The sequence below is a fragment of the Danio aesculapii genome, unplaced genomic scaffold, assembly GCF_903798145.1.
Source record: "Danio aesculapii unplaced genomic scaffold, fDanAes4.1, whole genome shotgun sequence".
Classification (NCBI taxonomy): Eukaryota; Metazoa; Chordata; class Actinopteri; order Cypriniformes; family Danionidae; genus Danio; species Danio aesculapii.
The window spans coordinates 602-27,226 of NW_026613787.1; the positions used below are offsets into that span (position 1 = coordinate 602).

The 26,625-nt window shown below is 36.4% G+C and overlaps 1 protein-coding gene across 1 annotated transcript in view; it reads left to right on the top strand.

Annotated features, from left to right (window-relative positions):
• Positions 1-242: 242 nt before the first annotated feature.
• The window catches only part of srcin1b (SRC kinase signaling inhibitor 1b), a gene marked incomplete at both ends in the record, with an annotated part of 30,233 nt that continues 3,850 nt past the window's right edge, over positions 243-26,625 (top strand). Inside the window, 3 exons of the mRNA XM_056452693.1 lie at positions 243-402; positions 3,014-3,039; positions 23,410-23,605. Of these exons, the coding sequence (XP_056308668.1) occupies positions 243-402; positions 3,014-3,039; positions 23,410-23,605 (382 nt within the window). The remainder of the gene's footprint in view (positions 403-3,013; positions 3,040-23,409; positions 23,606-26,625) is intronic.

Consider the following 26,625-nt stretch of genomic DNA (forward strand, 5'->3'; position numbering starts at 1 on the left):
CAGAAACAAATTTAGTGATCAAGACAAAAAGACAATCATGTCAGAATATGGATTTATCCAATAATGATGTCTTTAAATATCTGTAAAAGTAAAAATCAGGAAATTATGGGAGATGTAGGTGAGAGCTGTGCAGACAGATGACCAATTTCGGGATGATTGATGGGTCTGGGCAGCAGGCCAAGCTCAGACACGGAGGGGATCTTTTTAATTAATTTTTTTCTCATTTGCTGCAATCTTGTCAGTTAGTCAGTCAGGCTGGGAAGCTGATGGACAGGCGAGCGAAAACCTTGAAATACCTTCATGCAGACTCATTTAGAAGGCCAGACCATTCAGAAAAGCTCCATAAGTTGAGCAGACTGGAGGAATTATGTGTCATTGTGTCACCATGTGCTTTAAAGCCCGGTAGAGCTGCATCCGAAGCTTAGTTTAGAATCTGTTTTAGATTTAGAGAGAATGCTTTAAATTGATCAGACATAAAAATACTATAATAACACACTTTCAGATTTCTATTTCAAATAAATGCATACATTTTTTTCAAACTTCCATTTTACCATAGATTTATAATTTTACCATTTAATTTTACTGTTCCATTTTACTGTTCCAAGAAGGTCACTGGTTCGAGTCCCAGCTGGGCCAGTTGGCATTTCTGTGTGGGAGTTTGCATGTTCTCCCCATGTTGACGAGTGGGTTTTTCCCCACAGTCAAACACATTCGGTATAGGTAAATGGAATAAACTAAATTGGCTGTTGCGTATGTGTGTGGATGTTTCCTAGTACTGGGTTGCAGCCCTTTTATTTAATTAAATTGTAAATCATGTTCAAATTGAAAACTTATTTTATATCAAAAATATATTTTAGTACTATATTTACTGTATTTTCTATTACATAAATACAGCCTCTGAGCATAAAGAAGTGCTAAAAACATTAAACCATGTAGATAGCGTAAATGTATACTGCAATAATGTTAAGAAAATGTTTTTAATCAAAATAGAAACAGTGTAATTATAGGTACGTTGTGTAAGAAGGGGTTTTTATTTACAGTGGTTTGAACTGTAGTGTCGCCGAATGACTAAAAAAATATCAGTATGATGGTGAAAAACTGTACGTTTCTAGTCAAACCATCCTTCTGCAATCGTATACCGAAAACAGAAATTCAATTCAATTCACCTTTATTTGTATAGCGCTTTTACAATGTAGATTGTGTCAAAGCAGCTTCACATGAAAGATCATGGTAAATTGAATCCGTGTCAGTTCAGTTTTCTGTGTTCAAGTTCAGTTCAGTTTAGCTCAGTTCAGTGTGGTTTAATATTCATTACTGAGAGTCCAAACACTGAAGAGCAAATTCATCAATGCGCAGCTCCACAGATCCCAAACCATGCAAGCCAGTGACGACAGTGGCGAGTAAAAAAACTTCACCAATTGGCGAAAGTGAAGAATTAAAAACCTCAAGAGAAACCAGGGTCAGTTGGGCACAACCATTTCTCCACTGGCCAAACGTCTTGTGCAGAGCTGGAAGCTGGACCTCAGCGAAGACTCGTCTGTCCCCTGGAGTGTAACAGGAATCAGTCTCATACTCTCCACCCTCCATGACCACACACAGCAGCTGCTAAGTATATGGCCTGGTCCAGGATATGGAAAACCTTGGGATCATCTCGTCCCTGTTTTGGATCGAGCCAGCAGCACTGCCATAAGGGCAGCATTACTAGCTTAAAATGAGGGAGAGCATTGCTATTATGTGATTGTATGATATTGATTGTAATATGGAGCAATTAAGTATTGCAAATACTTGAAAATAGAATGATTTAATGACAATTACTGTATTGTGTAACTACGGGAGTGACACCTGACAACAGGGTTTTATTGATAGTATGTTCAAACAAGCGCAGCGGTCAAGACGAAACAAGCAGATGTACAGTATATAGTCAATCAGAGTCGTAGTCATAATAACAGGCAAATGATCACAAGGGCAGGAGGCATACAGGGATAATCAAACAAACACAAAGCAAAGATTCAAAACACGGAAGGCAAGGGAAAACGCATTGTAGTGTCACTAAAACAGTAGACAAGACTCAGCAACAGTGTTTGTGTTTGAGCCACTTATAGTCCATGAATCAGTCCTTGAGCAGTTGCAGCTGTGGGAGTGTAATCAGTCATGATCTGGAACCGGTTGTGGGTGTGTGTTGTATAACTGGGTGTTGTAGTCCATAACATGGGCGGATTTGTAGTTCATGTGTAAGTGTGTTTAACCAGCATTCTCAGGTAGTAGATCGCTGGTGATCGTGACACGATGGTTACAACTAAATTAGTTTCAAAATAACTATATAAAGATTTAAATGGAATGATAAAAACATATGAAATTAATTGTACCCAGCTTAAATGTAAAATAAAGTTATCTAAGAGAGAGGGAGAGACAGGGGGAGGGAGAGAGAGTCAAACAGTAGGCCCTCCCGAAGATAGGCTGATAGCAAGCTGAAGAGGAGCAGAGCAGGAAAAGCGCAGAGTAGGAAAAGGCAGAGCCAAGTTTACCAACTATTTGTATCTTTCCTGACCATATGACCAAAGCCCAAGTATTGAGACATACAAACTGACTATTAACACCTATAGACAAACACACCTTTTAACCAGGGCCCCTAATCAGTATCTGCCTTTGTAATCTGCAATGAACCTTCTTAGTGAAAGACATGTTTTTGCCATAATGAAACAAATGCATATGATAATTTGCCTTCCTACAGGTGTGAAATAATGGAAGAGCTAATTATAAAAAATGTAAACATGTCTTCAATTTTGCAGTATATTGGAGTTATATCTTTACTTGCAATGGCTTGTTATTGAAAGTGAGTTTGAAATGTTGGTGTACCAAAAATACTCGCTTTCCTCGCTCGTCTTTCTCTCAGCTCATATCTTCCTTCAGATTCTTTTATCTTAAAGATGTGACATGTTGGAGATGTGACTGTCTGCCACCACACAACAGAGATAAATGTCTAACGCTTTCTCTTTTCTCTTTCTTTCCATAGCAACAGCCAACTACTGGAGCTTTAAGGTCAGTGCTTTGATTACTTCTCTGTGTGTGTTTCCTGTCTCAAAACTGTTCTTTTGATATGTGTTTGCCTTCTTAGGATGAATGTGCATGTCGTGTTTTGATATCTGTTGTCGGTCCACAGTGAAACTGCAAAAGGTTCCAGCCAAGCTCATGGGTAATACGTGCCTCAGTCTACATTTTTGTAAAACTTAAAATACGTTGCTCAATGTACGTTTTGCTGTACGTTTCAGATGACTAAACCACTAGAGGGCAATGTATACACTTAGGGTACATTTTAGACATACATCCATAAGAATGCAGGGCTGTCATACAGACAACCTAGCGAACAACTGACACAATCCCTTCTCTAAAACCAACCAATAGTATTTTCAAAAGCAAGTGTAAGAGAAAAGTGCACTGCAAGGTAGTTTCACCTTGGTTTTACATTGGTTTATGTGTTTTGTAGAACTGTTATTCTGCTGTGGCGACCCCTGATAAATCAGGGAATAAGCCAAAGGAAAATAAATGAGTGTTTCAAGAGTTCACTCTTAGCTGATATTCAATAAAGCGTATTTGGCATGCAGTCCCGGGAGAGAGCCCTGAGCTCGTAATATCCTCAAGCCCGGGCTCCCTCCTGTTAGAAGGGCGAGAGGGGAGTTCGAGGTCAGGTAGGTCTCGAGAACTCCCCTGCTTGTCGCCGTGTGAGAAGTGTAAACTAAGGTTGTCTTAGGTGATAATTTGGTTTAGTCAATTGGCTATGGTTTCTGTTTTTGGATGGTGGAAGGAAACCGGGAAACCCACGCAAACACAGGGAGAACATGTAAACTCCCAAAAGAAACACCAACCAGCCCGATACGAGGTTAGACCAGCGGTGTTCTTGCTGTGAGGCAACAGTGCTAGCCACTGGGCCACCGTGTTCGCCCTATCGGAAAAGGGGGAGGAGGAAGTAGGGGTGGATGGAAGAGCAGGAAGCTTCAAAACGAAGATAACTGGAGTGAAAACTCTGGTTATTGTATAATGCTTCCGTAATCCTCTAATGGGTCAAATTATGGAAGGGCAATGAGGAGCCAGCGTGTTGATCATAAGCATGTGGATCCTCTCGAAATTACTGTATAAATAAATCGCACTTTGCTGGAACCGTTCTTCACCAGATTTCAAACTAGAGTGCTCTGCGTCACAAGTACACACTGTACAGTATAAGCTACCGAGCAAACTGACCACACCAGAAAAGTTGTCTATATGGAGATATATAGATGAGGCAAATATATTGGATACAAATCATAGACATTTGTGATTTGTGGTGTTGTGTAAAGAAATACACAATATAATCGTTTGTTTGTGAATATTATGTCCCCTGCAAATATCATTAGAGTGAAAGGAACAAAAGATGTTGATGTTTATACTCCCCAGTAGTGTCCATTTTACTCAGAAACTGCAGTTATATGTATGTTGAAATACATTTTTACAATTAGCCTTCCGTTGGTTAAATTTGGCTAATGGCTAAATTTGATTAGGCTTTTATTGATGGTTATGTATTTACACTTTATTTCAGAATAATTTGACAACCTGTTGTGTTTTTAAAGCTATTCCCTAATTCAGAACAGAAATGGAAAGAAAGATTCTGCCGTATTACACATCAGTTCTGTCTGTCTGAGCTTTTTTAGCTGTACTGTAGTCACAGAACTCTTGGCAGAAGTAAGATAAATCTGACAAAAAACCCTTGGCTCACTTGATCATCCTTAAGCCCAAGGTAGGCTTCACTTTAGAAATGTGCAGAGTTGAACTCATCACCTTTCAAAGTATACTCAATTTATAGTATGCACAATGTTGGGGAAGCTACTCCTAAGTGGCAGCGTGATAAGCTACAGTATGAGCTGCTTATAAGTTAAAGTATTTAAGCTACAATCGTTATTCTTTTGAAAAGTACTTAGCTTGGCAAGAAGGCCTTTCATTTCTTTTTCTTTTCTGTCGTCTTGCTGATTGTGTCATCAGATCCAGTGCTCCTATTGGTTCTTGGAATGACGCTCGTCGTAGCTGAAGTCATGTTGCAGAAATGTGTCTAAAATCTTCTGACACGGCCAGAACTTTATCAGAGGGAAAATTTGATCATTGAGTGCCATTGAGCTGCTGTTCACGAACATTTTAACCTAGAACTACAGGATTTTTTTTCAAATTTTTCTGATTTGTCTCAGACAAACAAATCGTGGCTGAAACCGCACAGTGTGAGCAGGGCTTTAGTTTACAACCTAAAATATTAGGGAATTTTAAAGGTGCAGTAGGTGATTGTCTTCATAAACATTTTTGTTGTGCTGCTGTTTGAAAGTTTCTTTCCATTCCATTTGTAATGATTAAAGTAAATGATCTAAATGTATTTATATGTATTTTAATATTCTGGGTAAGACATAAAACTCAATTAAAATTAAATTAAAATAAAAAAAATTTTTTAATTGTCAGGCCGACATTTCCCATAATTCTGATAAGTAGCCCTGTCTGTCAGCAAATGTAGATTTAGAGAGAGAGAGAGAGAGAGAGAGAGAGAGAGAGAGAGAGAGAGAGAGAGAGAGAGAGAGAGATTAAAACAAATGCTGAATCAAAACTTTTTAAAATCCTGAATCAATATTGGAGTTACTTTTGCCCGCTGGAGAAAGGATGACACCATTTATCTTTTAGACAGGTAATGTTCTGTTTTAAAACTATTGTAGTTGATTGATTGATGTGACTATTTTCAGTTTAATAAGGGACCTTTTACAGCATCAATAATGTAGATTTTTATTTAGTTTAACAACAAAACAGAAGTAAATAGCACTATTCCGCCTTTACTGGGGTGAAGTTGGTTTTACATTCATATTAGTTCATTTTTTAACAATAACAGCCTGTGATGTGCTCCCTGTATTGTTTACCATTCTACTCTGAATATTCGCTCTGAAATAGCATGTAAGTATGGCTTAGTAATAAGTATAATTCCTGCATGCCGCCGACCAACCACTAAGTAAAGTCGCTTTAGCACAGTATGTGAGAGGGTTGTCTGCTGTCATCTTTAAGGTGAGCGTGTTCATGTTTCAGGAGGCGTGGTTTCGGACGGCAGGGGAGGAACTGTGTTTCCAAGATATTATGTGGCAGATCACCTACTGCACCTTTAGGTTGTTTGCAGAAAATTATGTTCCTATAAAAATGTCCTTACAAACATACAAAAAATCCCTTTTGTCTTGTTAGAGTTGTGAACCTACACTGGTCTCACAGTTCGGTTCGGTTACGATTATCATGCCATTGATTCAGATCATTTTGATATCTCGATGCATTACGGTGCATTAAGAATGCTTTCCATAAACAGTTCGATATTTTACTTGGTAAAAAAAATTCTTGTATTGACATTTATAATTTATAAATATATTTATATAAAATTTGTAATACAATTTTGTTCTTTAACACAAGCAGTCAGATAAATGAACTGTAGCTTTAATATTACCTGCTCAAAGAAAACACTCTCAAACAAAACTCAAGGATCAAACAAAACTCAAGTACATGCACAGAACAACATGAGCATTTATAGCAAATGAACAAATGTAAATATTATTTACACTTGCTTTTTGAGCGTTGTTGAGTTCTTAAACGCCTATGATTGATCACGCAATCACCAGAAAAGGCTCTCTGACACTGTTCAGCAACCATTGACACAGACACTGATGTTAAACGGCTGCGGTGATCAGCTGATCCATTATAGATGGATGGAGAAAACTTGCTCTGCAGACCTGCTCATGTCTGGATCCACACGTAACGTTATTTTTGTGACAGCTGAGAGAGGAGATAAAATGTTACCTCATGAGCGTACCCCAGCAGGTCAAAGGGGCCACATAGGCCACGGTTACACTGTCAGATCTTGATGGCCAAATCTGATTTGTTGCCTATTTACAGTATATGATTTTTTTTCACATGACATACAAAACGGACTGCCTGAATAAGTCTGATCTGTTTACGTGATAGTCACATTGTCACATATGCGATTTGCCCATCTCTGAATATCCGAATGAATGTGTCTTTTTTTTCCTGTCCACAAACTCACAAGCAGTGAGTTGTGCACAGTTATCTGTTTTTTAAGCAGTTGGAGCGTTTTAATTACTCACAGTCTCCTCCCTCGCCATATTAACTCACCGCCATATAATGTATATGTAATAAATTACGTGATACGTGATAATAAATTAAGTACGTGATAATAAATATGATGATTACTGAACCAAAACTGAATTGTCTGCATATGCATCGCGGTGCATTGAAGAAACAATTTGACACCCCAATTGTCACGATCACTACCAATCCAGCCTGTGCTAATTGGACTACAATATTCAGTCATGCACTACACACCCACCAGTTCCTAATCCCATGTGATTACACTCAAAGCTGAAGCTGCTCATGTGCTGATTATTGGACTATTTATACAGCACACAAACACACAGAGTCTTGTTGAACAGTTTTGTGAACATTACGGCACGTTTTCCTTGCCTTGTTTTGCCTTGTTTTTGACCCTATGCCTTGTTTTGTTTGTTGTTTAAATAGTCCAGTAATCAGGCCATGAGCAGCTTCAGCTGTGAATGTAATCAAACAGGATTAGGAACTGGTGTGTGAGTGCAGTCCATGACTGGATCTTGTAGTTCATCTAATGGCAGATTTGTGATTCTATTCAATACTGTGTGTTTACCAGCGATCTGCACAGGCTGGATCGCTGGTGATTGTGACACCTATGTCTTGTTCACTTACAAAACAAACACATTCAAACCTTGTCTCTGAATGTTAACAACAACGGATGACAGAAGAATCAGAATCAGGGAATCAGAAATACCAAAGACTATATATTTTGGTGATACTGTACAGTATGTATTAACAATCTCATGTCCATTAATGTAATTATCTCATTCATAGTAATGCTTGGCAATTAATTTTTTAACCAGCTCTTTCTCATAAATTAATATGGAGAAATGCTCTGCATCTTCATACTCTTCGGTCCTAGCAGACAATCAACACTACATAAAGTATGCAGTGACTCTATATATTATGTGACATTGCTTTAGTTTTGCTTTCCATACCAGAAAAATGAAATAGCTTAGAAAAACACTTTCACTTCCTAATAAAATGTATAATTGACATTACTGTTTTCATCAAAATCTTTATAGTCATTTTAAAATCTCAAAAAAATAGTTTGAAGGCTTCATGACCCTTTAAAATGGCGTTAGTCTGCAGTAATTCACATCATTTGAAAACACTAGAAGTCTGTAGTGTTGATTGCTGTAGGTGTGCTTCGCTTGTCCAGTGTGCTAAGGTCATTGATCTGTGGGTCTGATGCTGAAGATCTGCTTCACTGGCTTTTATCTTCTAAATCTCATTGCCCTGTTCTTTCTCTCTCTCTCTCCATCTATCTCTCGTTTACTTGCTTCCAATATAGTTCATACCTGCCCATAAAGCTCTCAAATCTTTCAGCTGAAGTCAACCTAATAGAACTAAACACATGGGTCTCTATAGATATTTTAAAAGCCAGTTCTTCTTTTAAGCTGTCATGGCATGGTAAAAACCAATGGCACATGACAGTAGGTAAATAGCTGATGCAGGTTCAGAAACTGACATGTATTAAATCCCTTGTTGTTGAGCCTGCGCTATATTATGAAAGATTTTCATTCTAAAGGGATAAAACGGCTGCTACATGTATATTTGATGTAGGAAGGTGTGTGTAATTGTACAAGGACAGAGGAAATGGCCTCAAGGCTGTGATAAACAGTGTCATTAGACTGAGACTCAGTCATCGGATCCTCCTGATTCAGTTCATTCATATTCACTCCAGCACGCACTTACTCACATTACACTCCTCCAGTCAACAGACACACACTTATTTTTAGCGTCAGGCAGTAACTTCATGTTATCATCATGAAAAATCCAGGTATTATATAAGATTCATGTTCGAGAAGGTATCAACACTGATTTGGGACTAATGAGGTCTAGCTGTGTTTTTCTGCAATAGTCTATCCGTGTTGTCTTTCTCACTCAGGGTTTGTTATTCATATTTTTATTTTGTTATTTCTAGGATAATGAACTCTTTCTGAACGGAACCTTCAAATCCCATGTAACCTGATCTCATTTATCCAGTACTTAATCTTAACACTCTCAACTTTTGTCCATTAGTGCGCTCAGGGAATTGTGGACTTTATGTAGGGAAAAAGTCTCTTTCTCCTGTTCTCTTCAGTTCTAGATTTTATTTTCTCATTCTTGTCATAGTAAAATGGATTGTCAGATGCATTCAAAACATTTTTTTCCTTCAGGTGCAGATGCTGAGCCCCCAAACAGATGCCTGTTAAAAACAAACGTCTCCCCTGGCTGGTTACGCCACATAAAATTAGCCTCTCTGCAAATTACTGTCAGAGTTGCGGTTTGTCAGTTTTTGGTTTCCTTCTCGCTCTTGCTGTCTTTTTCAATACTTTGATAATGTCCTTGCATCTAGATGCAGAAATGTGTTTTGATGTCCAGGTGCTGGTTTATTTGCATTTTTTATTGTGTCCTCTATAAGCACAATGTAAAACCCAAAAAGTTAAGGCAACTCAAACCATTTGAGGAAACCGATTGCTACAAACCATTTGTGTAAAAAAAAAAAAATCTATATGAGTACTGTGAACTTACTCTATTTAAGTTGAAGTAATGAGGTATTTAACTCATTACCTTCAACACTGAGTTCAAAACTCTTTTCAATTGAGTAGAATTAACTTTCAGTCAATTTTGAGTTAACTACACTCATTTCATTTGATAAAGTTGACTGTTGGGTTTTACAGTGCATATGTTTGGAACACTATACACTATAAAAATGTATGAGTTTCACACAATTCTTTCATGTTGTCCCAACACAAATTGATTAAGTTACCTTAATTGTGTTTGCCATTTAGGTAGATTAAACATTAAACAATTAAGTTGTCTCAAAAAAAAAACCTCAAGAATTGTGTTGATTAGGGCTGCACCACAGTGGAAAAATCTGATATTGCAATATTTTATTTTTCTGTCATAAATGTTGCGATATGATTACAGTTTTGGAAGATAGTTTAAATAACACAATTTGACACTAATAGCACTATTGTTTTCTGGGAAGTCTTAAAAGTATTCAGGACAGGTTGAATAATCACTTACTTTGCTTTGTCTTGTTCCTTGTTCAAATATTTAAAAATTCTTAGATCAAGTAAAAATACACTATAAAAAAAGGTAGGTTCCACACAATTCCTTTATGTTTTCCCAACACAAATCAATTAAGTTTTTTTTTATTTAAGTAGATTGAACATAAATAAGTTGTCCACCAAAAAACCCTTAAGAATTGTGTTGATTTAACTTGTTTTAAATAATTTGTTTAAACAAGCAGCAAAAGTCATTTTATTAGTGTAATGTTTTGTTTTCAGCTTAAAAAGAAATAGAAGTCAAAATTAAGAGTTTATCCTTAAAACAAGTAAAAAGATCTGCCAATTGGGTAAGTAAAATAGTCTTTTTTTCGCTTTCAAATGTAGACAAGAAACATGACAAAAATTCTACCCAGCAAGCATTTTTTGTTTTTAAAAGGTGTCTAATAGATGTCTGCTGTTAGCTGTCAGATGTCAGATAGCTGTCTACGTTTAGATGTCTATTAGACGTCTATTAAACATTAAATTGTTTGTTGGGTAAGTAATAAAAATTTTTAGTTTTATGCAAAAAATCTCTATAAATACAGTATTTAAATACAACTTTCTGGTCAACTAATTCTGACTCAACATATGTTGCAATGTGACAATTGTGGATGCACTATTGCGGTGTATATTGCGTTATCGATGCTGAAAGGATATATTGTTCAACCTTATTGTTGACTCAGATAATTTTATATAAGTAGTTTAAACAACCAGTAAGTGAGTGAGTGTAGTTAGCAATATGCTAACAGTGAAAGTATGACAGTAATGGTGCTATATCCAGTAGTTTAACAATATCATTTCTCATTTACGTACTGTATGTAATTCTTGTTCCCTGAAGGAGGGAATGAAGATGTTATGTCAGAGACAGACAAAATGGGAGGAGGAACTCCTTTTATCTGTCTCCGACTTAACTCAAGGAGACAAAACTGAAGAACTTTTTTCCCAATTTGTTTAGTTTTCAAGTAATTAGCATTTTTGTGGGTAGCTCTTGGAAGTTTGATTAAATAATGAAACGGTCTGTGACGATTCACAAATAATTTACTGAATTCAACATTTATTTTTTTTTCATCATAAATGTTGCTTGTTATTTTACTACACTTTCAAAGTAAATTGTCCAGTGCATGGGTGCAAAAAAGTGCATTTAGCTTTGTTCAAAATAAATGATTAGAAATTACTATATTTATAGGAATAAATAAATATAATAGTATTAGGATATAATAGCATAAATATAATAGTAATATATAAATGACTGTGGCAGCATTTATTATCTTGTTATATGTACTGTAACAATTGGTGCTAATGGTGCTAAAAGGTTAATATAAATGCCAACTTTGTAAGAATTTTCTTGGGTGCATTTTTTAAACAAAGTTTTAGTTCTTAAGAACATAAAACTCAAGAAAATAACAGTCCAAACTGTTTTCATAAAAGCTGTTTTATTTGTAAATTGGTTTAATCTCGACATATTAGCTAACTTTTAGAAAATTACTAATTACATTGAAGCCACAGCAGCGTTCATACAGAAATAATACTTATTTCTTACTTTAGAGGTAACAAAAATTCACACATCTGAGCAAATTTATAAAATGAATGTGCAACAAAAACAGAAACATATTAGGCTGGATTGCCAGTTTATCATTTGTCCATACTTTTGTGAAGCAGCCTGTCCTCCAGCAGACAGAACTAATCCATTTCTTCCTTCTCTTCACATCTCTTCCTCTTATCATTTCAGTCTTCATCATTGCTATTATTCTCCACCGATAAGTGCACAGAATGCCGCCATTTTATAGCCACCTACCAGCTTACCATTTCCATGCTTTCACCGTCTCTCTCAGCATAGGACTGAATAGGCCAACAATCTACTGCAATTTGTGGGAGCAATTTCTGCTGTGCCTTCAGCCTGTGTCTAACAATAGCAGGAGAGAGAGGAAGATTATTCTCAAGAGCAATTATTTTCCTTCTTCGTCCCTCTCTCTATCATTCCTTTTCCTCTTCTGTCTGTCTCTTTCTAATAGTTAATAACATTATTCTAATCTAATTGTGCACATTATATCACATATTATACTATGTGTCTCTTCAACTAATCTGCAGTAGACACACTTCTGTCATGTATAGAAAAGAAACATATGCCTCTCTCTTTATATACTCCATCACATGAGTTTTTCAGTAATCTCTTAGTTGTTATCCTTAGACAGCAATGAAATTAAAAGAGTAGGACAATGAAACTGAAACCCTGGATTTTAGATCACAATTATTTATTAAGTAGAATTTCGATTCAGGGGGAACAATGCAGTTTTTGTCACACTGAAGAGTTAATCCATCGATGCGCAGCTCTACAGATCCCGACCCATACAAGCCAGTGGCGACAGCGGAGAGGGAAAAAAACTTCACTAATTGGCGAAAGTGAAGAAAAAAAAAACTTGAGAGAAACCAGACTCAGTTGGGCACGACCATTTTAATTTCTCCGCTGGCCAAACGTCTTGTGCAGAGCTGCAGTCTCAGCGGCGGAGGCTGGAAGCTGGCCTCAGCGAAGACTCATCTGTCCCTGGAGCATCACAGGAATCAGTCTCATGTTCTCCACTCCTCCTTGACCACCATAGTAGCTGCTCAGCACTATTCCCTCTCCTGATTGCTGGAGGGTTTGTGGGTTTGGAGAACGCATTCCACTTAGGGCTCACACAATCTGGTAGCCTGAAGTCCCAGGGCTATTGTTTTTTTTAGACAGGTGACTAAAATCTATCTACACCATGCCTGGTGGGCTAGCTAGATAAAATCTCATAAAATCTAGTAGCGCAAAATTCAATTCAATTCAATTCACCTTTATTTGTATAGCGCTTATACAATGTAGATTGTGTCAAAGCAGCTTCACATAAAAGGTCACAGTAAATAGGAACAGTGTAGTTCAGTTTGTAGTGTTCAAGTTCAGTTCAGTTTAGCTCAGTTCAGTGTGGTTTAATAATCACTACTGAGAGTCCAAACACTGAAGAGCAAATCCATCGATGCGCAGCTCTACAGATCCTGAACCATGCAAGCCAGTGGCGACAGCGGAGAGGGAAAAAAAACTTCACTAAAGGCGGAAGTGAAGAAAAAAAACCTTGAGAGAAACCAGACTCAGTTGGGCACGACCATTTTAATTTCTCCGCTGGCCAAACGTCTTGTGCAGAGCCGCAGTCTCAGTGGCGGAGGCTGGAAGCTGGCCTCAGCGAAGACTCGTCTGTCTCTGGAGCGTCACAGGAATCAGTCTCATGTTCTCCACTCTTCCATGATCACCACAGTAGCTGCTCAGGATACGGCCTGGTCCAGGATATGGAAACCTTGGGATCATCTCGTCGTTGGTCTTGGATCGAATCAGTGACTCTGCATAGTCTGGGGGCCTCGGGAAGAGTATCCCCAGGTGGAAATGGAGAATAAAGAAAATAATTAGCGTAGCTGATGTTCACAGTGTATATCAGCAAGATGCATAACCTGTGTGGAAGCCCCCTAAGTGGTGCACTAAGTGTATGCTTTACTGAACAGATAGGTCTTTAATCTAGTTTTGAATTGGGAGAGTGTGTCTGAGCCTCGGACGTTATCAGGAAGGCTATTCCAGAGTTTAGGAGCTATAAATGAGAAGGCTCGACCTCCTTTACTCGACTTTGCTATTCTAGGTACTACCAGAAGCCCTGAGTTTTGAGATCTTAAAGAGCGAGTTGGATTGTAGCGAGACAGAAGATTGGTTAGATAAACAGGAGCTAGATTATTTAAAGCTTTATATGTAAGAAGCAATATTTTAAATTCAATACGAAACTTAACAGGCAGCCAGTGTAAGGAGGATAAAATTGGGGTGATGTGATCAAATTTTCTAGACCTGGTTAGAACTCTGGCAGCTGCATTTTGTACTAATTGAAGTTTGTTAATAGAGGATGCTGGGCAGCCAGCAAACAGTGCATTACAGTAGTCCAGCCTAGAAGTCATAAAAGCATGGACTAGCTTTTCTGCATCTGAGATGGATAGCATACTTCGTAACTTAGCTATATTTCTCAGATGAAAGAAAGCAGTTTTTGTGACATGGGAAATATGATTTTTAAAAGTTAAATTGCTGTCTAATATGACACCCAGATCTTTTATAGTAGAGCTAACGCTAACTTTGTATCCCTCTAATTGTAAATCGAGTTGTGAGATCTGCTGTGTACAGTATTTAGGCCCAATAAGTAATAATTCTGTTTTGTCTGAGTTTAAGAGAAGATAATTGTTGGTCATCCAGTCTTTAACATCTTTAATACACTCAGTTAGCTTGGACAGATTAGACGTCTCGTCAGGTTTAGTTGAAATATATAATTGAGTATCATCTGCATAGCAGTGAAAGCTGATCCCATGTCTTCTAATAATGTCTCCCAGGGGTAGCATGTATATTGTAAACAGTAAAGGGCCTAAAACTGATCCTTGAGGCACCCCGTATTTTACTGGGCTGATTTGTGAAGGCTGTCCATTTATATTTACAAACTGGTAACGGTCAGATAAGTATGACTTAAACCATTGTAGGGCATGTCCCTGGACACCTGTAGACTTTAAGCGATTAATAAGGATACCATGGTCAATGGTGTCAAATGCCGCACTAAGATCGAGTAGAACTAATAGCGAGATGCACCCTTGGTCAGCAGCTAAGAGTAAATCGTTGGTTATTTTCACTAATGCAGTTTCTGTACTGTGATGAGCTCTGAAACCTGACTGAAACACTTCAAAAACATTGTTCATCTATCTACACCATGTCTATCTACACCATGTCCAGCAGGATATCTAGATACTGAAGAGTGAAAAAAACACAGCCCCGGTGTCCTGACATTTTATGCTACCCATCAGATTATGCTACCAGTACTGTATTTGAATGGTTTTGAGGTTGGGGTTAGGGATTAGGTAGGTTAGGGCGATATTACAGCTTCACATCACAATACTCCACATTAAAATTTACACTAGTAGCAAAATCTGATGGGTAGCAGATTGCGTCATCAAAATGTGCTACTCACTTTTTGAATGGGAGGTAGGACAATCAGACATGGTAAGACAAATTGAGACAGAACACTTGGACATCGGGCTGCCGGATTTTGTGAACCCTGCAACCTTGTCCCTCGTGGCATTTTATGGGGGTGCTCTGGGAGTTTAAGGGTACGAGACGCTCTGTTAAGGGCTGTCTGGTCTTTGTATGAACAAAGCAGAAGTTTGGTTCACATTGCTGGCAATTAGTCAGACTTGTCACTGGTTCATGTTGGACTCTGACTGGCTGCTCTTTGGACCTGGTTCTGTTCATTCTTTAAATGGACAGACTTTCTTGGAGCAGCCGGGAGTCTGGTTCAGGGGATTTCTTCTCTGCTATTTGCAGATGATGTTGTCCTGTTGGCTCAATCAGACCTGGACTTTCAGCATGCATTGGGTCGGTTTGCTGCTTGGTGTGATGTGGCAGGGATGAGAATCAGCACCTCCAAGTGCAAGGCCATGGTGTTCAACTGGAAAAACATGGGCCTGTCATCTTCTGGAAGAGAGTTTTTGCCCCAGGTGGAAGAGTCTTGGGGCTTTGAGCCAACAAGTTTACTCAATTAATTTAGTTCAGTCAATTTATTAGGGTTTTCAGTGCAGTGAGGGAAGGATGGAACGGGAGACTGAAAGATGAACTGGTGCAGTGGCAGGTAAAGAAATAGCTGATTCCAAAGGCAAAGCTCTCAATTTATCGGTCAGTCAACATTCCTATACTCGCCCATGGTTGCTTTAAGTCATGACAGAAAGAACTAGATCTTGGATACAAGCAACTGAAATGAGTTTTCATTACTGGGTGAGACATAGGGTGAGGAGATCTGTCACCCAGGAGGACCTTGGAGTAGTTCTGAGTAGCCAATGTTCCTCCACATCGAGAGAAGCCAGTTGGCTCAAGCCAGAGGTGGCTTGAGAATCTGTTTCAGATGCCTCCTGGATGCCTACCAAGAGAGATGTTCCAGGCTTTTTTCACCATAAGAAGGCCCTGGGGAAGACACAGGACACGCTGGAGGGACTATGTCTTTATGGTTGCGTAGGAACATCTTGAGATCCCCCGGAGGAGCTGGAGCAAGTGTCTGACGAGAGGGAAGTCTGGGGCTCCCTGCTGAGACTGATGCCCCCACGACCTGGCCCCGGATAAGTGGTTGAAAATGAGTGGATGGATCAGAAAGAGGCATCAGAAATGTCGTATTGCAGCAGATATTCACTTGTTTGCGTGTTGAAGAAATTTATATCATTGTTCTTTGGACTCTTTTACATATTTTGTAAGTTCTTCGAGAGTTCTCAAATAATACAAATATAGCAAGCACACATATTGTACAGGATTGTAGTTCCTGATAATGTGAATGTTCTCCAGCAATCTATGACTGTTAGATCTGTGGTGATCATGTTAGTTAGTTAGTTAGTTAGTTAGTTAGTTAGTTAGTTAGTTAGTTAGTTAGTTAGTTAGTTAGTTAGTTTATCTATCTTTAGGTTCAGTCTTATCCATGACAGTGTGAATGCTAAGTAAACCAGGGCTAAACATAATCTTTCTGTTTTGATCCAGATCAAGAGAACTTCACGACTCTACAAGTGTGAACACATCTGAAGTGATTTCAGACATGAGTAGTCTATTCATTCTCATATTTGTACTCCCTCATGTGTCATTCAGTATCTGGGCTTCTGGAGTGGATTTCTCAGCTGCATTTACCATAATCATATGCAGTTTATGCTACAGTCCTGTCAGATCCTGTTACTTTCATTTCGTAGTCAGATGTATTTTGGCACAAGGTTGTCCTCCTTCCTGCTGTTGAACACAGCTTAAGTGTGTGTGTGTGTTTGTGCATGAGTATGTGTGTGATGAAGGTGAAGATTTATTGCAGCGAATCCTAGAGGGATTCCTGATTCTGTTTAATTCAGAAAATACTGGTACTTTAGGAAGGTAATATGACACACAAGCTGACACATTTATTGAAGCAAATACAAATTTGAAAGGAAAGCGAGAGCTTGTGTGTTTATTGCATTTGACAAAAAGCCATTTGAAAATGCATTAGTGGTTGAGAGCGAGCGAGATCTTGATTACTCGGATGGTCTTTAGGGTGTTTTCATCGCTTGTTTGTGTAGAGCATTGATTAGCAACATGGTGCAGTTGCTCCCTTTGTTTTGGTTTGTGTTTGTAAGCAACTTAGCATTTGCAGTTTGATGTCCATTGCTCAGAATGAAGTCAGCTCCCTAGAAAAGCTAAAGATGTGGTTAATATATATCAGAATTTGGTCGTTTATATGAAAGGGGTCTGGATGCAGACCTGGTGCAGTACAATCTGAACTGCTTCCAAGGATTTTTAATGGGCTTACCTAACCCCACCCCTAATCCTACCCCTCACAGTGACGTCTCTAGCTTAATTGAGTGCATTGTGTCTGACATTGCATCACTGAGATATGCAGTCTCAGTTTGCATCAACAAGGCTACATCCAGATACTATTGGCTTATATGACAATTTACACATCTGATCCGATTTGATTTGCAGATTGCTGCATATAAGAGCACATTTCATATATTTATCACATATCTATATGTTTCAATTCGTTCACCTCAGCGTTATATTTGCTATATTTTTAATAAAACATATATTCATTGATCTTACAGCTGTTAATTTACTAAATTCATGTATATTCTAACATATATAATCAAAAATAATACACTGTAAAATATTCGTTAATAAACAGGTTCTGTATTTTGTGGTTCACATGGTGTTTTCTGTTTATTTACCGTTAAGAATTACATTATGAGAGTTTCATCTCTGCTGCTCTATCAACTTTTGATGCTTAAAATTCAACCTTGCAGATTAATAAAGTGAATTTTTATTGACATTTTAGTCGTTTGGGACAAGATATTGTTTAAAAAATATTTTCCAGTATAGAGAATTAAGTCTATAAAACAAAAATATTGGCAGTTTTTTTTACCAGGTGTGTATAGTGTATTGTGTATAGTATACGACGATGATGTGTCTTTGTGTAGATAAATGGTTTCCTATTTTATAGCTGTATGTGCGTTTGTTACGTGTGGGAACTGACCTGCTCTCTGTTGTGTATAAATGACCCCATTATGCTTTCACTGGGGGGTCATACATCAGCTCAGCTTGAGCTCTTTGTGCTCTGATACTGTCTGCAAGGGGCAACACAGCACTGCCACTCTGCCACAGTGTTCATGTGTGTGTGCGCCTCATTTTTTTTGTTTTGTTTTTTTTTTACATGTGAAGGTTTTTGTTGTCAAGTTTAGTACTTTAATTTGGAATTACCCAGTGTTATTTAGTATCACTGATTACTTTTTAGTTTTTATTAACACCTTTAATAAATTTAATAAGTTTAATACATTTTCTAAATTTGAAATATTTTGTAAATTAAATATTTTTAGCACATCCGCTGTGTAAAACATATGCTGGATAAATTGGCGGTTCATTCCATTGTTGCAACCCCTGACAAATAAAGGGACTAAGCCGAAAGGGAAATGAACCCTCCTTCTGCATGTGCCTGTTGTTTATAATGAAGTAAAGTGAAATAACTCTGCAAACGGAGATAAACCAACACCGCCTTTACAGTTCAGTCTTCGGCTGCTCATTAACCTTTTATGAATTCACTACACCGATGGTCAGAAAGACGCGCACCGCAGTTGTCATAAATAACAAATGATCAGTGTATTCAATCAAGTGACTTATTTTAGGTTTCAAATGCTGAAATACATATAAGTAGTAACAGAACAACCCCTTACAGTTCATGACATACACCACGGTTGTCTGTGAAAAGGGCAATAATCAAATTAAGCATAATCTGAAAATGTGCTTCATACAGTATACACACTGTCTGCATAATTAGACATTTTGTGCTGTCCGTAATTGTACGTTTGCGCATGTGGGTCCGTTTAGGACCATGATCTGTTCACACTGCAAATCTGATATTTGCCACATTTATAAAAACAATGTGAACAGCTATGCAAAAATATCAGATTTGAGCACTAAACCTCGCAGTGTGAACGCAGCCTCAGTCATGTCAGCAAAAATTAATACTTTTGCGTTGTCCACACAAACACAGGTACACACACTTTTTTATACCCGATTTTGCTGTTTGTCCACATGAAAACCGGATATCTGGTCAATAAAACTGAAACTTTCTGAAAACTCTGGCCAAGATTTTCTAAAACCCTGGATATACCATGGCCATGTGGACGCTACAAGCTGATTGGACCTTCTCCTTTCTGATTGGACAAAATAGCTGGGATCACACCAAATGTGGAAGATGCGAATGAGGCAAATTCCGCACATTTTGTGGCAAATGTATCACTATTCTGCAATGTTTGACAGTGCGATGGTAATCTTTCTCTGTTCTCATGTTTGTATTGATTAGTATAGAATTTACTAACAACATATACTTAATTTCCTGTTTGGTATGAACTCATAAAAGCATAAACATGTCATTATCTTCACATGTTGGTTCGGTGTGCCCTGCATTACATTGCTGATGGAGATTATTTTAAAAGCAAAATCAGGGAAAGCTTTTATAAAAACAAACATGTATTAAAATGGATGTATATAATGGATGTACATGTATATAATAATACATGTGGCCATACCATGCTAACTTAGTGTTATTTCATCTGATCATTGAGTCTAATGACATACCAAGAGCTCATAGAAATCATATCATTCATTCATTTTTCTTCAGCTTAGTGCCTTATTTATCAGGGGTTGCCACAGTGGAATGAACCACCAATTATTCCAGCATATGTTTTATGCAGCGAATGCCCTTCCAACCACAATCTAGCTGGGAAAAGAAATCAAATCATGATCTCAAAATAAACAAAAACAATAACATTGAAACGTTTACATTGAAAAATAAGCATTTCCATTGAAGCTTTTCTACTGGCAGCATGTTTCTGTTGTGAATATATTTGCAGCACACGTGTTGTCAAACTGGTGAAGGTGTTTTTCTACTAGAATGTGTTTTCCTCAGTTGCACCGCACTGAGCTCTCTCAGCCACCGTATTAGCTCTCTATTTTTTTTTTTTTTTGAGTAAAAAAAAAATGCTGATGAAGAAACAGATCGTTCACAGTACAGCAGTGAATTGATTTGATGTATGTTGATGCCGCTGTGTGAATCTCCAGCCTGTCTTTTCCCCAGTGCACCATGGGAGCTCATTACAGGTGTCTCTGAGCCTGTGAAACACACCACGATGCGGTTGTGTGAATCCTCTTCATTACTATAAAACAACCACAGCAATGATACAGAAACATCTGACAAGAGCTCCGCAGCTGTGTGTGTTCCACCGTAGTGTATATGCTACAGCGAAACAGACAGGTTTGTTCTGCGTAATTGTTAGCCTGTTTGTTGTGACTGATCCACAGAGGCTTGTTTGTCCTGTGAGTGATTGTTTTCTATCGTGTTTTTCTCCATCATAACACAAACCGAGAATGAGGTACTGCCCTGCTGTGAGTATAGCTTGTGAGTGTTAAACTTAACTTGGTGAATTTAGAAAGTTTACTTTTGGTTTCTCACAGTATGTTCTCAGTCAAACAAACCCTGTCCAGGTTAAGCAGGGACATGAACATTTTAAAATAGCCACTTCTGGCTAAACTGCAGCTCTGCCACTTCATTCGCTTGGCCAGAGGTAAACTGGTCTCCTTGACCGAGCCTGGTTTCTCCCAAGCTTTTTATAGATCACTTCAATGTGGTCGTGTCATTGGCCCATGAACATTTCCTGCTTGTTTTCAAACTATTTCATAACTGTAAGAAGAAGCAATTCAATCATAACTTCATGTTAAAACAGCTATCATAACATTATTTATAAATATGTGGCTCTTTTGGGATTCTTGAAAGCTGTAGAAATTAAAATATAAAACAGGAAATACGTTGGGACCATTGTTTTTGTTTACATCCCTCAAAATAGTCTATTTTTTATTTCCATCAGTTGGTGTAATTTTGGTTCCTTGCAACTTTCCTCTTCAGCTTGATTAGATAAAGTGACAAATTTCAGCAATCTATTCTTTTACATGAACAGCTATATTCTGATATTATTATGATTAAGATAATACTTTACTGCTATGTAGATTGTTTACACTGTAAAAAAATAACGAGTGTAATATACAGTAAAATACTGGCAGCTGTGGTTTTCAGAACCTCCCGTAAAATATAAGGTTACAATGCGCAACACTTTACTGAATACTTTTTGATAATCCATAAATTTTATAGTCAAGAACTGCTGTTTGTTTATAGTACATTTCTGTTAAATAAAACAGATATTTAAAAATGTTTACAGTAATTTACTTATGCTGTAAAACCTGTTAAGTTAACTTAAACTGTTTGAGGAAATCGATTGCGGCAAACAATTTAAGTTATGAAACTAAATGATTTGAGTTATGTAAACTTTATATATATATATATATATATATATATATATATATATATATATATATATATATATATATATATATTGAGTCACGTTCACATATATTATTCTTGTTAAAATCATCAAACATTTAGAGTATTAAACATTTTAAGGTATCACTTAAGAGTTCAGCTAATAGAGTGAATTCAAATGAAATAAATTCCAAACAACTACTGTATATAGCTACTCAAATGGTTTGATATTGCTTGTAGCATTAGAGTTAAATTAACACAAAAAACAGAATTAATTCATTCAAAACTCAAAAGGTTCTGCATAATATAATCAGTTTATGAGTTACCATAACTCTTTTTAATTAAATCAAAGTAACTTTTTTAAATTATAAGTTAAACTAACTTATTTTATTTAGTGATTTTCACTGTTAGGTTTTACAGTGTAAAAAATAGCAGTTGTAAGTGTAAATTCCTTCAGTAAACTACTGTGTAAATATACTGTAAACCTAACTACTGTACATTCTATTTCTGTAATAAACACAATACTCATGTATTAAATATAACAGTATTTTATTGTAAAGTTCAGTTTTACAGAAAATTACCGGCAGCTGTTTTTGGAAGAACGTTATTGTAAAAAATATGGTAAAACACAAAAGACATGACAGTTATTTGCCACAAATTTTACAACGATCAGTCAGATTATTGGAATTGCTAAATGAACTAATAAATAGCGTCTATAGTAAATCAAGGCACAAACTATCATTATTAGGATTTTAAAGAAACAGTTTGAGCTGGTCAAATAACTTGATCAGTGTACTCGCATAGACGTGTTGATGTTGGAAGTAAAACGTCCATATATAAAAGTAAGGATAATCAATGATGACATAAACATCAATCAGGGCGGCTTGCTCTGGCTGAACAATAGTACTGAGTTCACACTTGAGTAAAGACACGGAGTCAGTTCCAAAAACTCGAAATGTAGTACTGCTTGAAGACTTGCATGTAGTCACCATTTCAATGTGGACTGGCATGATCTTTCTTCAGAAAACAGACACAAAGACAAGTTAACTCATGAGCAATACGCTTAAACTGAGATAAACCTCATGTTTTTTTTTTGTTAAACTGATTACAAATGAACTGCACACAAGCAAGCAACACCCTGAAATTCTGTAGGCCACTTTAATAAATAAAAAAAGTAAAATAGACACATCTCAGCACTAAGCTCTCGTAAGTATTTGCTTTACTCTGTCAGCTTGCAGCCTAAAATTCAACAATTCCCAGCATTTGTAATAAATCATCAATTCGGACCAGTCATCAGATAAAAGCCACTTCATTGTTTCTTATAAAATACAACACTAAAGTGTTCTTGGTTGAGTAATTGCTATAGACGTATTCATTCTAGTAACGAGTAATCAAACAAATGACTGTTTCACCATTACAACTCCATTTCCATTACTGATAATAAAATGGGCCTTATATATTATTGATACAGTAAATGATGTGCTGTTTATCATTTATTATATTTACGTGTCATTGTAAGTAATAGTAACAGCATTACTACAGCGGGGAAATCGAAATTTGTTTAACTGATGATGATTGATGTGTGTGTGTGTTGAGGGGTCATACTGTAACTGTGGTATAATGCATTTATAACGGCGCTATTTATTTTTAGCGCCATTATTGCCATCACTGAACTAGCTACTACATAACCAGCATTCTGTGAAAGTGAATGTGCCGAATAAATAAAACACTAATGAAACTTCATAACTGACTTTCAAATGTTTGCTTTTTACATCATAACATTTAAAATGCTGAAAAACTCTTTCTCTGTGTTTATCTTTTAGAGCCGTAGTCCACGTCACTCTCAGTCCACTCAGTCAGGTTTGGCAGACCAGGCGTCTAAACTGTCCTTCGCCTCTGCTGAGTCTCTGGAGACCATGTCTGAAGCCGACATGCCGCTGGGCTTTAACCGCATGAACCGTTTCCGCCAGAGCCTCCCGCTCTCCCGCTCCGCAAGCCAGAATAAACTGCGCTCTCCAGGTAACCTACACTCACACTTCATTACTGTAAATGACATGCTTTAACTCACACTCTAAAGACTTTCAGAGACTTTGCTTAAGCCCACATACTGTATGTGCACAAGCATTTTTGGTATTTTAGATGTCATGGTCCCCCAATATGATAACCATGATGTGATGGACACCCATGAACAAATGAGATGCATTGACACTATAAAAATATCTGTAACAGTTATAACAGTTCCTAGCTTTCAGTTCATAGGTGTTTTTTGTTTATTTACACCATTGTATTGCATTTTGAGACATTGGGACCTCTGCTTTTACCACATTTTGATGCAGAACAGTTTGAAACAGTGAAGTTTATACAGATAGATAGATAGATAGATAGATAGATAGATAGATAGATAGATAGATAGATAGATAGATAGATGGATGGATGGATGGATGGATGGATGGATGGATGGATGGATGGATGGATGGATGGATGGATGGATGGACGGACGGACGGACGGACGGACGGACGGACGGACGGACGGACGGACGGACGGACGGACGGACGGACGGACGGACAGACAGACAGACAGATTTTCCCTTTGTATAAAGATTTTGGTTATACTGTTAAAAATATATAATATTAATAAATAATATTTTTAGACTAAAATACTATTTGAAAAATTCTTTTTTTACAGTTTATTTTTTCTAATAATTTATTGCATAATAAATAGATTTATTAATTATTGTATTTTTCTGTTTTTTTATTTAAATTTTTTAAATAAAAATGATGTTAATAAAAAGTTTGATTATTAAATACATTTTTATTCAATTACTTAACCTTCTTCAATTAATTAACCTTTTTCTTGTGCATTTCCAGAAAAGTATAAAAAAAGTATTAAATTTTTAAAATATACTAAAACAGACAAACATATTTAAAATTGTAATAATAATAATAATAATAATAATAAAAAAAAAATAATAATTATATATATATATATATATATATATATATATATATATATATATATATATATATATATATATATATATATATATATATATATATATATACATATACATATACATATACTTACTTCACAACGTTAAAAAAAGCTTAAAAAAAAGCTTTCTTTAAAGATCATTATAAAATGATGATAAAATCTAAAAACCCTCAAACATTTTAATAGATATGTGGACAATATAATATGTGCTCATGTCTGACAAACAATATATTTTTAACCTCAGTCCAGTCATGTAATAGCATACAAAGATCATAAATAATAGAAGATATTTCAAAATGAACTCTTATTCACTCAGTGGACTTGCTGCAACATTCAAACAATATTAAAGTCAAATTCCCCTAAACTTCTCTCAAAATGCATAAATAATTTAAATTGAGCAATATATCCTTTCAGCCTCTTGTGAAACTATTTAAAATCATTTCCAGGGCATAACAGAAAAACAAAATGCTTTATTAACTTGTGAAATTGTTGACCCCATGGCTATGCAGAAATGCACATAGATGTTTATTTCATTGTGATAAAATTTCCTTGTAAATATCTCGAAGTTACAAGACAGCTTTTCAAGTTGCAATAGATTAAACATTTTTTAGCCTGCATTTTACCAGGAAAGAAGCACACTGAGATAAAAAAAAAAACTCTTTTACAAGAGAATCCTGGCCAAGAATAGCTGTAAACTACTCGCATGGGATTAACAAATGGCTAATAACATCATTCATCTATCAAAACACACATCAAATGACATTTACACCTAGTCAGAGCATCTACAAACCTGTGTTTCAGATTCCAAATCATTTAAAATCTTTACTGTAAGGTAAGGGGAGAACAGGGACGAAAGTAACAAATTGATTTTCTCAAAACCCTGACATTTACTTTCCAGGCTATAACAGCACATTCCGCATACAACCCTTAACGGAGCTGCCAAATATCACCTGATTTCGGGACTGTTTACCACAGTTAGCTTTAAATTTCAGGTTTTAAGTGCAGAAAGTAATTTATGGTAGCAGTTCTTTATGGTAGCGAGTTGTGTTTCTTATTTCATGCATCACAGCAGTGATCAGTCTACACTTTATTTAGTGCAATAACACATCCTTAAGTTTGCTATCTCTGTTTTTTTAGTCTATAAGTAAATTGGCAAGAGTTCCTGTATTGGACGAAAGTAACACTGTTATTTATACAGTGGAGTTTGGGATCATTTTTTTTATCATGTTGGTTTTTATTAAGGAAATTGATCTGTTCATCAAGGTGGTATTTATTAAATATAAAAAAAATGTTAAATTGTTAAATATTTATTAGTACGTATTGTATGTAGTTTCAAATGAAATTATTACTAATAAAAAATACTCCTACTACTACTACTACTACTAATAATAATAATAATAATAATAATAATAATAATAATTAATGTTAGAGTGAATTCTGAAGGATCATGTGAATCTGAAGACTGAAGTAATGATGTGGAAAATGTATCATTAAAATCACTACATATCACAATTTTGATTAAATAAATGCAGCCTTAGTGAGCAGGATAAGCTTATTTTAAAACATTTAAAAATCCTACTGACCCCAAACTTTTGACCGGTAGTGTATATGTTCCACTGCTAATAGACTTAACTTATTTTTTACTTCCATTTTGGGTTGGATTAGGGATGCTGAATAAGATCATACTTTATAACTACTAATGAACAGTTAATATCTTAATAACAGGCAGGTAATAAGCCAGTAGTTAATAGCGTGAATTGTGACCTAAACTTGTGCAGTACTTACTTGCTGTAACTAAAAAAGTACTTATATGAGATGACTAGATGGGTTAAGGTTAGGTTTTGAGGTATACAGTAGGTTTAGGTAATGAAACCAGTTATGCAATTTCCAGTTTATGTAATGACACAGGAATGTACAATAAAACGCTACTGACTTATGTTTAGATGTGCAGTTTTTGTTTAACTAATAAATACAGTAAATAAGTCCAAAATCAAAAAACAAAAGTGTTCAGGGGTAGCTTAAATAATGTATTGTGCTCTTTGGGTAA